Here is an 11,999-nt window from a genome sequence, read left to right as displayed (position 1 = left end):
AACCAACCAACCACCAACCAACCAACCAACCACCAACCAACCAACCACCCACCAACCAACCAACCACCAACCAACCAACCAACCACCAACCAACCAACCAATCAACAACCAACCAACCACCAACCAACCAACCAACCACCAAGCAACCAACCAACCAGCCACCAAGCAACCAACCAACCAATCAACAACCAACCAACCAACCACCAAGCAACCAACCAACCAACCACCAACCAACCAATCAACAACCAACCAACCAACCAACCAACAACCAATCAACAACCAACCAACAACCAACCAACCAACCAACCACCAACCAACCAACCAACCACCAACCAACCAACCACCAACCAACCAACCAACCAACCAACCAACAAGCAACCAACCACTGCATCCTAGCCCAGCGGCACACTTACCTCGTAGAAGAAGTGGAGCCCTTGGCTGAAAGAGACAAAAAACAAAAAACAAAAACCAGTTATTTAACCTAGAAACACTGTTCTTACATAACTCTTTTGGTGGGGGGGACAAAGGTTTGCCTCCAGGGAGGTTGTGAGGAATTGTTGAAACCACCTCCTTTGAACCACAGGAATTCCCCCATGCTCACTCCAGTGGGGTGCTCCATCATCTTCTGTCAGGAGGGCCAGTGGGCTGGGCCTTCCCCACTTCTGGGGGTTACCAAGGTCAGATCTCAATGCAGCCTTCGGCCCAGGAGGGGCCAACTGCCCTGCTCTGTCTGGGCCTCAGTTCCACTCACGATACACCTTACCTGAGACCCTACAGGAGCCCTATAGGCACTTCACTGCTGGAGAACAGACTCTAGTCGGGGGGGGGATGGGGAGCCAGTGTGCATCCCATGTCTTCCCCCCCCCCCCCCGACCCCAGTTCACTCACTGTGTGACCCTGGTGGGTCACTTCCCCTCTGTGAGCTTGGATTTCAGCTCTCCAGCTCACAGGGTTGGGCTGGACATCCATTTATTTTCATGTCACCACTTTCCAAAAAAGGATCTTAGGAGGGAAGAAAGGGTCCATCTGGTTCAGAGATTTTAAGCCTATGATATGGGGCATCCCACAGAGAAGCTGCTGGGGTTTGGCCACTATTGGACTCCCATGCCACTGTAAAATTGTAATTAAAAAGCAACCTGCACACCAAACGCGCTCTGCACCGCGCTTTGACAGGCTGGAGGCTGCCACAAGGCGAGAATTCTCCCTGCTGGGTGAATGCCTGGTGCCTGGACAGGCGGTGGAGTTTTAGGTGAGCGGGTACCAGCTGGGAAGGCTGCAGCCCGGCATCCAATGTCCAAATGGACGCCGATGGGTTGCAAAGTGCCGGGACGTGGGTCGTCTCAGGGACTCCAATGACAGGACACTGACCACTCACTTTACACCAAAGAGACTCGGTGTCTCCCTGGAGCCACACAGCTGGTAAGCAGGAGGGCTGAAATCAGGACATTTCATCGCGAGTGTTGGGAGGATGGGCAGACTCCTCCAGGGACCAATGAGGGGAAAGGTCATCTCACCGGGGAGGAGACGATGTGTAGAGTGATCCCAAACATGGTCCCTGGGGGACCCGCTGACCAGGTTTGAATCCCGGCCCCGCCACTGACCAGCTGTGAGGCCCTGGGCAAGTTTTAGAACATCTCCATGCCTCAGTTTCCTCATCGGTAAAAGTGGGTTAGTAACACCACTACAGAAGTCTGCGGTGAGAACAATGCCTGGCACATGAGGAGAACTGAGGGAGTGCTAGTTGTCACTGTCACCAAGCCTCCGTGTAACAGCTGGGCTCTGCACCCAAAGAGACCCGTCACCCAGGGGCTGGGATTTCGCTAACGGCCACCGCGAATGCTATCCGACCCTCACTGGGCAGCGGACTCTGCTTCGCCACCCTTCCCGTGCGAAGGCTCTCCTTGGACGTTAGGGAAAAACCACCGGGTGGATCACCTGGCAGAAGCCCTTCCAGATTCCAGAGAGGTGGGGCCTGATGCCAGCCTCCCAGATGGGGAGCTAAGGCTCGGCCAGGACTCACAGCCAAATGCTTTCAGCCAGTCCAGGAAGGAGGGAAACCTGGGGGCCGGAGGGGAGGGGGTGCAGAGGAGAGGTGTGAACAGCACACCCATCTGAGCCCAGCCTAGGGGTCTGGGTGCAGAGAGGCAGCTCGGGACAGCACTTTGCACGTCACAGTCCGTGGCATATGGTGGGTCACAAGCAGCATGTTAAAGAGAATTTAGTATAGACTAGGACAGAAAAGCAAATATCAGAGTTCCAATTTTATCTATAGGAGTGTGGTACGTACGTGCTGGGTTGAGGCATGAAGTGTATTTCTATAACTTGAAGTCAAGTTAAGTTGCAGAAACGCTGGCTTAAAATGGTCTCCTCCAAGGGAGGCACTGCTCTACCCATTTTACGGATGAGGACACCGAGGCTCACGGAAGCCAAACTGATCGTTTAGAGCATGTAACAAAGGTCTGGAGCCCTGGTTTGTCTGACTCCAAAGTCAGAGGCCTTGTCACAGCAGTAACTACATGCACTCAAACAAGGGCATGATGTCCTAGATTTGAACTGGTGCCCTCCTGCTGGGGAGCCAGAGGCTGTGTGCCTTGCTGCCGTGAGGACAGCTTTCCAGGAAGGTGGCTCATGTTTCTGGGCTCATGTACAATTCTGACAACATTTACTGAGCACCTGCTGTGTGCCAGGCACTATCCTCACATTTCACGTGACATCACCCATTTAATCTTTCCAATGGTCTTAGGGAAGGTGCTGGTATGATCCCACTCCCTCCAGCCTCCTGCCTACGGGCTGGACGTGTCAACCTGGACAGGTAAGAGGAAAGCAGGAGTTTGCCGGGGTTACCGGCAAATACTGTTTCCTCGGGAGGCCCCCTTCACACCCTGGCATCTCCCTGCTCTTCACCTTGGTGGTGGTCCCGTGAGGAGGTGAGGCCTGGAGCAGTGACGGCTATCTTGCGCCCATGAGGCGAGGCTGAGGGAGGACCCCCTCCCCCCCCCCATCCCAGCCTGGTGATGGTGCTGCACCAGCCATGGCACCAGCTACTGCTGGGCTCTTTGTGGAAGAGACTGGACTTCCTCACGGCCTCGCCCTCTGGGAAGGACAGCCTCGGGGCGCAAACTCTTGGGGAGGAAGAGGAAAATCCACGCACCTTTCTTCTGTCGGATTCGGAGGAGGTAGAGGGCTGCGATCACGAGAGTCACCAGCAGGGCACAAACCACGCCCACCACAATGAAGATGGTCTGGCTTTCATTTTTGTCTAGGGACCACACGGAACAGAGGCTTCATGTATGCAACTTAGAAACAGCGAAGCTTAATACCCACCACCCCTTTTCACCGCGAGGTAGGCATCATGAACTGAGACCATCTGGCTGTACGTGTTGGGAGCCACGGGGGCACGTTCAGGGGTAGGCACACCCTTCCCGGCGGGGGCCACCGTGGGCAGTGCTAACACCACGCTGATGTGCCAGGAGGGAAGATGTTTGTTGCTGACTGCTATGGAGGAGCCCTGGCTTCGGGACGTGGGCAGAAATCTCACTCCCAAGGAACAGAAACATGTTCCCTTTCATCTGGAACGAGCCACAGGGTGGCCACCACGGCAGTGGTGAAACTCCGAATCACGACTACTCTACAGAGCTCTCAGGAGCAGTCGACTCATCTGTGCCCGGGACCTGGGCATAGGAGCTCTGAACCCGGGACACCTGTAAGGGAGACTGTGTGGGCGGGGCTGGTGCCAGGGCACAGGTAAGGGATCCTGCACTAGGGCATTGTGGGTAGTCAGGAGCAGGGCTCTGAGCCATGGACACATGGGTGCAAACAGTGCCCCTGGTTGTGTGTCCCAGAGTGAGTCATTCAAACCTCCCTCTACACACTGACTTCCTCTTGTGTTATTGAGGCCAATAGTAACCTCGACCTCATTGGATAGCTCTGAGGATTCACTTACTAAATGAACAATCAACCAACAAACTCACTCTTTCATTTGTTTTAAAAGCATTTCCTGTCTACCCTGTGCCTGGGTGTGTGCGGGTCCTAAAGCTATGAGGCCGAACAAGACAGCCACGGTCCCTAGCAGCTGAGTCTCAAAGCTGAAGGCTCAAGTGCCTCCTCTTGCATACTGCCATAAAGCAAGCGAGGAGGCCCAGAGAGAGGCACTGACTTGTCTGAGGCCACCCAGCACGTTTGCGCCAGAGCCAGAGTCGAAATCCACGCGTCCCAGCTCCCAGTATAGTGCTCATCCTATGGAAGCCAGGCATCAGTGACATCAACGGGACACCCTGGAGGGCCCCACGCCTCCTAAAGCTTCCCTGTTTCCTTACAGGATGCAGCGAGGAAAGAAATGGTCTCTACTGTAACCCATTTGAAAGGTCGGCCACGTACAAGGCAGAGCCAGGCGAACGGGCAAGTGATGGAACATTCCATAGTGGCACCAGAACGCCAACTGGGTGCTGCTAATTTGACGACAGAAGAGAGATACCCCGACAACGCGTTGGGAGGGGCTGAGAAAATGAAACCCTGACACCTTTCGCTCCAACACGGGGGTGGCCGTCTTAGAGGGGCATATGCACTTTGGCCTAGAAATGCTTTTTGGGAAACCGTCCCCCAGAAACAGCTGCACACGTCACAGAGCAGGTGCAAGGTCATTCATTACAGTAGTGATTATATGTGAGATAAGCTGTAAAGATTCTGAGGCCCTCCACCCCATTCCTGGGGTGCAGGCTTGCGAAGGCAGCCAGAGAGATCAAGGTGAAGTGCGAAAGAACAGGAGGAGGAGGTGGCTGGCCTGGCCTGGTGAATTAAGCTCTGGCAGGTGAAGGAGCAGGTGGCAGGAAGCTAGGGACAGTCCAGTCTCCCTCCCTCCCAACTCTCTTTAATGTATGTTTATGTCAAAAGATCTACAGAGACACGAACCAAACTCTTACCTGTGGTCACTCTTGGGAGTGTGGCCTATGGGGGAGGGGCACTCACTTTAAAATTTGACTGTATATCTATAGACTTCTAGATTATTCTATTATAGCCATGAATGACTGCTTTTCACATGGAAAAAGGAAAAATAGAATTTAAAGTGCCAGGTCAGTTGGCATCTTGACCTCACCCTGGGTTGTATGCGTTTCCTGGTCCTTCTGGTGGGCAGAGACCACAAGGGTATGGTTTTTGGTGACCGCGGGCTGCCCGTCATGCTGCACCTGGCAGGTGAAAACCACATCTTCCCTGTGGGCGGATAAATTCACCAGGAGCCAGCTCGTCCAGTTAAAGGTCCCATCCTTGTTCTCTATGAGGTTCGAGGCCGTCGAGGCCGTTTCTGTTCGGGACACGTTTCCGTTCTCCAACCAGGTCAGCTGGAGGCGCTGGGGGTAGAACTTCTTCACTTGGCAAATGACCTTCACCTGGTCCCCTGTCACGGGTTGCTGGGCAACCTCCAAGGTGGGGGGAACTGAAACAGCACAGAGCAGAAGCTCTGACCTCATGGAACAGACACATCACCGGGGAGGGGCTCGAGAACTTAGCTCCCCCCACGCAGCAAGGGAATCACCCAGATCAGTGCTAGGCATACAGCTGGTGCTCAAACACTCAGGGTAGGCTTTGCATGCGAGTGAAATCCCCTAAGCACAGTGCCCAGTACACGGTAGGTGCTCAAGGTACCTACTGGTAGCTCCTATTAGGGTAATGAGTGAAATCGAGCCCCCAGCATGCATTTGGAATCGAATAACTAGCAAAATCCATGAAATCACCAAGCACGCAGTGGCTGGATTACAGTAGGTGCTCAATAATCAGAGTGGCTATGGGAAAGTAAATCAAACTACCTAGCACGGTAGGTGTTCACCTGGAACTGCTGTTAAAACAGGAGGAGGTGACGGTACCCCTGGGTGCCCGGTGATTGGGAGGGTCTGTCAGGAGGCAGGTTCCAGGGGATGGAAGGCTGGGAGCACAGAGTGGGGGAGGGGCAGGCTGGGAGGCTTGGGGGCCGGAGCTGGGCTTGGGCCGGGGGTGACGGGCATCTACCTCGGAGGGTTTCGGACAAGTTGGCAGTCCCACGAAGAGGAGGGCCCCCCTGCAGGGTCACGTGGGCCACCTCGCAGATGACCTGGGAGCGAACGTCCCCCGGGGCCAGCGGCAGCGTGGTTGTGCTGGAGATGCTGTAGGAAGCGCTGTCTCCCTCTGGGTCCACGGTGGTCTGGGAGGCTGCCAGCTCATTCCCGTTTTTGAACCATTTCAGGGTGACGTTTCTGGGGGAGAAGCCGTGGGACTCGCAGGTGAAGCTCACAGTCTGCTCAGGTGTGGCCCTGGCCGTGGGGCCCGACACCACGGGGGGAGAGGGTTTGGCTACAAGAGGAGCATTTACGAGCAGTAAGCATGACTGTGGTCATCCTCACCAACGACAGGTATGTGACACTGTGCAGAACCCTCACGGATTATTTTCCAGCCCTGCAGGGGTGGAGGGGGCCCCGAGGAGAGCCGGAACCAGGTGGCCAGCCGCCCGTAGGCCTGGACGTGGCCAAGCCCAGCGCCCCCGGTGAGAGGGGACCGCGGGCCTTTCTCCTACTCGGGTGGGAGTGAGGGGCACGTGAGGCAAATACAGGCAGTTTTGCTTTGAATTTAACACTGAAAATGCTTCTCCAGGACCAATCTCGGATGTGTCTTTATCCCAAACTTAACTTACACCTGGAGCTCTCCCTTCAGGTATTTGTGAATTTACTCTAGTTTTCACTCTTTCCACAAATATTCCATAGGGTCTCATCTCCAATCCCTGAAACCGAGAGGGAGGGAATGAGGGGTTGTTTTTCTGAATCTGCGTTCTTCTCTTGGGTCAGTGTCGGGTTGAAAACCACGATCACGGAGTGCTGAGAAAGCCAAAGATGGTTAATTTTTCAATCGTGAATCAATTTCAAGGACAGAGACACCGGCCTATGGAGCAGGCAGAAGCCCTCTTGTGTCCTGGGAACACACACATCAGTGACTCGAGAGGGAGGGCATTTCACCCACAGAAGGTCCTGTAGGGTGTCTCCAAGTTGTTAATTATTACCTAATGCCTTCCGTAACAAACATAGGAAATATTACAAATATTTACATTTGCAAATATTTAACTTGCTCTCTAAAACTCATCAGACATTTTGGGGACACAGAAAGGAGGTGTCACCAAATAAGACATGAAAACACCAGCAGTCCGGATGCCCTACAGGGACAAGGTGATCAGTTACCGGTTGCGGACAGCATTTTGGGCACCTGACACCAGGCTGATTCCTCCCCTCAGCTCCCTAATCCCTCCAGCAGACCTTTGAGGGGGGCCCAGTATGATCCCACTTATGGGACAAGGTTCAGGGAGGAACGCAGCTAGCCGAGGGCACACAGCAAAGGGCGGGGCTCATCTCCCGGCACACACGAATGATTAGTTTTAGCTTCGCTGTTCTTCCTTCCTACACCTCCGTGTCTGTTTGGGTACCACGCGGATCAAAATACCACCTTGGTAACATGGGAGGATGTATGTGAAACACAGAACCTGGCACACAGTAGGTGCTTAATAAACAACACCTATGATTATTGTCGTGAGATCTGGTCGTGCCTACGTCTGAAACGACTTGTTTGTTAGGCAGTAAGAGAGCAGAACAAAAGCTTAGCAGAAACACAAGAAAAGTCCCAAAGCCAGCTCCCTGCAGCTGCCATGCAAAACCCCAAATGAGAAAAGCAGCAGAAACCAACAAATTATGATTCTCTCCCTCTTCTTTTAATAATCCCCTCAGGAAACAAGTTTGGCGAATTGGCTTTCAAAACACAAACGAGATCACAGGCGTTTTCCCGCAGATTAGCTATTTACAGAGAGCTGGGAGCGTTTTGAAAGAGGGAGGACAGATTTTGTCCGTGACATTTTGGTGTGTCGAGGCAGAGAGGGCTCTGGGGCTGAGCAGCGAGGCTCTGCGTGGATTCCGGCACCTGTTCACACACACGTGTGGTTAAAGATGGGAAGGTCCCCTGGCGGGGCAGCTCGGATCTGAGAAGGGTGTCACCAGCCCCTCTTTGGGCCGGAGGGCAGGAGGCAACTCAGCCCCAGCCATGTTCCTCAGGAGGGTGCCCTGGCCACCCCGATCAGGCTCATTTTCCAAGGAGCTGTCACGCGCACGGGTGATTCTGAAGCACCCACCCACTGAGAAGCTCCTCTCCGGCCCCAGCAGCACAGGGAGCCACCCTTATCAGGGGGAGAAGAAATTCAGCGTTTCCTCTGTGACCTCGGGGAGCGTCCAGCTCAGGGCGCTTCTGCGCTGGCAGTGAGCATCCCCGGAGTCGTTAAATAATTCACCTGCCCAGACTCCTGTCTGACCAATTAAAGCAGAATTTCTAGGGTGGAGTCAGGGTCTGGGGATCTTTTTCAGCGTTTCCCAGGCGATCCCAATGAGCAGCCCAGGTTCAAAGGCACCCACCACCGTCCCCACACCCCCCTTACACTCGAGGCCTGGGAGGAACAGGGACCCAGCCAAGGTCCTATTATAGCTACATTCATGGGATACTGACCGCGTGCCAGGCCCTGCTGTTAGCACCTTAACCGCATTCGCTCACTCAGTCCCTGCAGTGGGGTTGTGCTGTCACACAGAGATGAGGACACGGGGCCCGATGTGGGAATGACTCATCAGAGATCACAGAGCTGGAAGGCAGGGCTAGGTGGGAACCCAGGCGGCGGGGCTCGGCCACTTCCGGAGCCGCTGCGTGCAGATACCCAAGAATCACTTAACCCCCACATCCGGTGCTCTCTGGACCTCCTCTCCAATCCTGAGACCCCTGACCAGCAGCCCGATTATCACCACAGCACAGATGGGACACGGAGGACCTGAGGGACGCCGAGACTGGCCCAGGATCGGACAGCTCTGGGAGGAGCACCCAGGGCTCACTGAGGGTCTGTCCGCTCACACGGATCACTGTGTCCCCCTCATGTCCTGCCGAGGTTGGTCTAATGATCTACTTCCTACAGGTGAGGAAACGGAGCCCAGCAAAGGGAGCCGGGTCACAACCTTGAGGGGCCACCTCCTCCGTGTCAGGTGACGCAGTCAGAGCGCCTCAAATCCTTCAGCTCTCTTAAAGGGAGTCCACGATTAGGACCATTTTGCAGATGAGGAGACTGAGGCAGAGAGGAATGAGGACAGCTCATTTCTGAGGACAGCTAGAGTCTAGAAAATGAACTCTTGCTCACGGGGCTCCGGACAGTCTCTATGAACTGCCTCCCCGTCACCCGCAGTCTGCAGAGCCAGGAATGGGGTGTCTGGGTGGTGTCGCTGGCATGGCGGGGGCCCCCCCTGCTCCGCCCAGGCCCCTGCCCCAGGCTGCTCAGCGAAGGAGCCACATCCCACAACAGGGAAAGACTCCTGATGCTCTCACTGTCCTCCAGGAACAGGCTCAACACTTCATGAGACGTTCGCCTATCTGTCTGATCTGGGGGTGTAATGCTAGCCCCGCCTCCCCCCAAGGACTCTTTCTCGCTCATGCTTACTGCTGACGAACAGAACGAGGCACGATTTTCAAGGAGAGGGTTGTAAGCGCTTCGGAACCTTTGGGGGAAATGATAAAAAGGAAAAACGCGGGCTCACTGCTCAAAGGTTCAGGGTAACTTGGTTTTAGGCCACACCTACTATGCGCTAGGCCCTTCCGTGGAAACCGAATCCAAAGCCGGCTCAGGAAGGAGTCTGCCTGGAATGAGATGGGTTCTGGAATGCGCTCCTTCCTCACGGGACACGTGAGCATGAGCAAGCCCCTGTCACCTTGTGACCTCAGGCTCTGAATCCGTTCACGGGGGATCGGGCGGGATGGGCCCCTCAGGTGCCAACCTCCCAGGATTTTGGATCCTAGGCCTCCGGTAGGAAACCCCCAATGATCATCTTCTGCTTCAAGGAGGCAACTCCTAACGTGGACATTCGGAGATGCCCCAGCTCTGCCTGCAGTCTTCAGTGACCGCCTGAGTGGGTCCCTGAATCCGGCGACAGATTTCTGAACAGACCCACAGCAAATCCCCAAACTCTGGCATCTCCTCCAGCCAGGGTGTCAGAGCTGTGCCTCTCAGGACCTTCATTCTCCCCCCTCCCCGCCCTGGGTGCACTTGTCCTACCGGAAGGGAGGGGAACGTAAGCTTCATGAGAGAAAAGCCTTCGCCTGTTTTGTTCCCTGCGACTTCCAAAGCACCCAGAACAGAGAATGCACACAGCAGGTGCTTAGTAAGTGCTCAGTAAAGAGAAGCCTGGCCACATCGAGCGGAGGTCTCTCCGGAGGCAGGGGTGTGGTTGGGCCTTGTGACTGGGAAAGTCACTCAGACTTTCAGTCCCTCATCGCTGGAGCCAGAGGGCTGGTCAGGACTGGAAAAGGGAAGAGCTGGGAGCCTGCAGACCGCGGTTCCAGATTTTCCCACCGTTTACCAGCCGTGGGGCCTTCAGCAAATAGCACAACCTCTCCAGGCCTCAACTTTCCTGATCCGTGGAAGGGGCTCATTCAGGGGCACCCGCCAAAGCTCCTGATCCTTATCTGCTGCTCAGACAGTGGAGGGCATTCTTACTGACTTGCCGTCACAACCAGGGGACGGAGCGATACTCACCGCTCACGGTGACCTGGGTGCCTGGTCCAGACTTAAACTCCACATCGGGGTTCCCTTTCTGGAACTTCACACAGTAGTAGGTTCCCGTGTCTTCTGGGGTGATGTTACTGATGCGGATGGAAAAGTCCGTGTTGTTTCTCCTTGTGGCGTCTGAAACATTTGTTACTCGAGGGGAGTGAGGGTCTCCTCTGAAACTGAAGATTAACTCCCGGCCTGGCCCTGTGCCCCTGAACCACTCGACCTTCCCAGCGGGGAGCAGGGAGGTCAGGGTGCAGTGAAGAGTGGCCGTCTGTCCGGCCGCCACAGACACCGACTTCTCGGGCTGGATCACCCGCAGTTCCGCCTCACCTGCCACACCTGGGGGGGAGAACAAGACAGCGATTTACCATCCTTCTGCGATCCTGTCCGTCCGCGCAAGTGTTTATCCACAACAGGTTTCACCGACCGAGTGCACACCGTGAGCTCAGCACGCTGCGTGTACCCGGCATGTAGCCCTCGCGACGAGCCTGTGACACGGGACCCTGTTGCGGACGAGGAAACAGCGGGGAGCAGGCTGGAGGTCCTGAGCCCCTCTCCGGAGAAGTCACGTCTGAGCTGGGCTCTGAGCTCACCAGGATGAAGGGGCGCCGTGTTCCTGACAGAGGGCACGGCTGGGCAACGGCCCAGAGGTGGGGGGCAGCACGGTGTGCGTGGGGCTCCACGGGGAGCTTAGATTCTCTTTTGGGCCTGGCCCAGGAAGCAGGCCCCGAGCCAGGAAGCCACACTCGGCAGCTGGGGCTCATCCGGGCTGTGAAGCCGTGAGGCCGGAGGACCTGGGTTTGAATCCTGGCTCAGGCCTTACTGCCTTGTGACTACAGCCATCACCTGGGCCACGGAGGAGATCCAAAAGGGATTGACTGCCCAGCTCCTCGTGGATGGGAGTGGCGGCCTTAGTTCGAGCGGGTGCCTTCACGGCTCTCGAGCTTCAGTTTCCTCATCTGCCTAACAGTTACTATGACCCCATCTCGATGGATCCCCGGCAGCACCACACAATAAGCCTCGGCCAGGGTCAGTGTGGACAAGAAGCATCTGGTCTTTGGAGCCACCTGACCTGGTCTGAAATCTGGCTCGACTTTTACTCACACATGACCCGAGTTGATCCACGGGTTTTGAGTCTCAGTGCCCTAATCTACAAGATGGCTGGGGCACCCCCTGGCCCTCTGCTCTGTTCTGAAAACAGGATGACACAGAGAAGTGACTTAGCACCACGCGGGGCACAGGAAGCTACCGTGTGTCATTCCGTGACAGGTAAGTGAGCAAGGGTCTGTTGTGTGAACTTCACTCCCACTCTGGCTGATGTGTCTCCAGGCCAGACCGTACTGGACGCTGGAGGCACACGGGCTGGACGCATGTCAGGCCTCAAGGGCTCCCGGGCTAGGGAGCTGGAAGGCTTCCT

The 11,999-nt window shown here is 55.5% G+C and overlaps 1 protein-coding gene and 1 long non-coding RNA gene across 2 annotated transcripts in view; one reads left to right on the top strand and one right to left on the bottom strand.

Moving 5' to 3' along the window:
- The window catches only part of LOC121012395 (tyrosine-protein phosphatase non-receptor type substrate 1), a 41,304-nt gene that overhangs the window by 11,466 nt on the left and 17,839 nt on the right, over window positions 1-11,999 (bottom strand). The window contains exons 2-6 of the mRNA XM_040447484.1: window positions 10,565-10,921; window positions 6,001-6,321; window positions 5,093-5,431; window positions 3,152-3,259; window positions 414-438 (exon numbers count right to left, since the gene is read on the bottom strand). Coding sequence (XP_040303418.1) covers window positions 414-438; window positions 3,152-3,259; window positions 5,093-5,431; window positions 6,001-6,321; window positions 10,565-10,921 — 1,150 coding nt within the window. The remainder of the gene's footprint in view (window positions 1-413; window positions 439-3,151; window positions 3,260-5,092; window positions 5,432-6,000; window positions 6,322-10,564; window positions 10,922-11,999) is intronic.
- LOC121012396 (uncharacterized) overlaps window positions 10,918-11,999 on the top strand; it is a 3,559-nt gene continuing 2,477 nt past the window's right edge. The window contains exon 1 of the long non-coding RNA XR_005782085.1: window positions 10,918-11,851. This is a non-coding gene — a long non-coding RNA (uncharacterized LOC121012396). The remainder of the gene's footprint in view (window positions 11,852-11,999) is intronic.

Source organism: Herpailurus yagouaroundi, unplaced genomic scaffold (assembly GCF_014898765.1).
Source record: "Herpailurus yagouaroundi ecotype Mexico unplaced genomic scaffold, PumYag 196, whole genome shotgun sequence".
Taxonomy (NCBI): Eukaryota; Metazoa; Chordata; class Mammalia; order Carnivora; family Felidae; genus Herpailurus; species Herpailurus yagouaroundi.
Note: the sequence above shows the minus strand (reverse complement) of the source record. Positions and strands in the feature narration are given on the sequence as shown.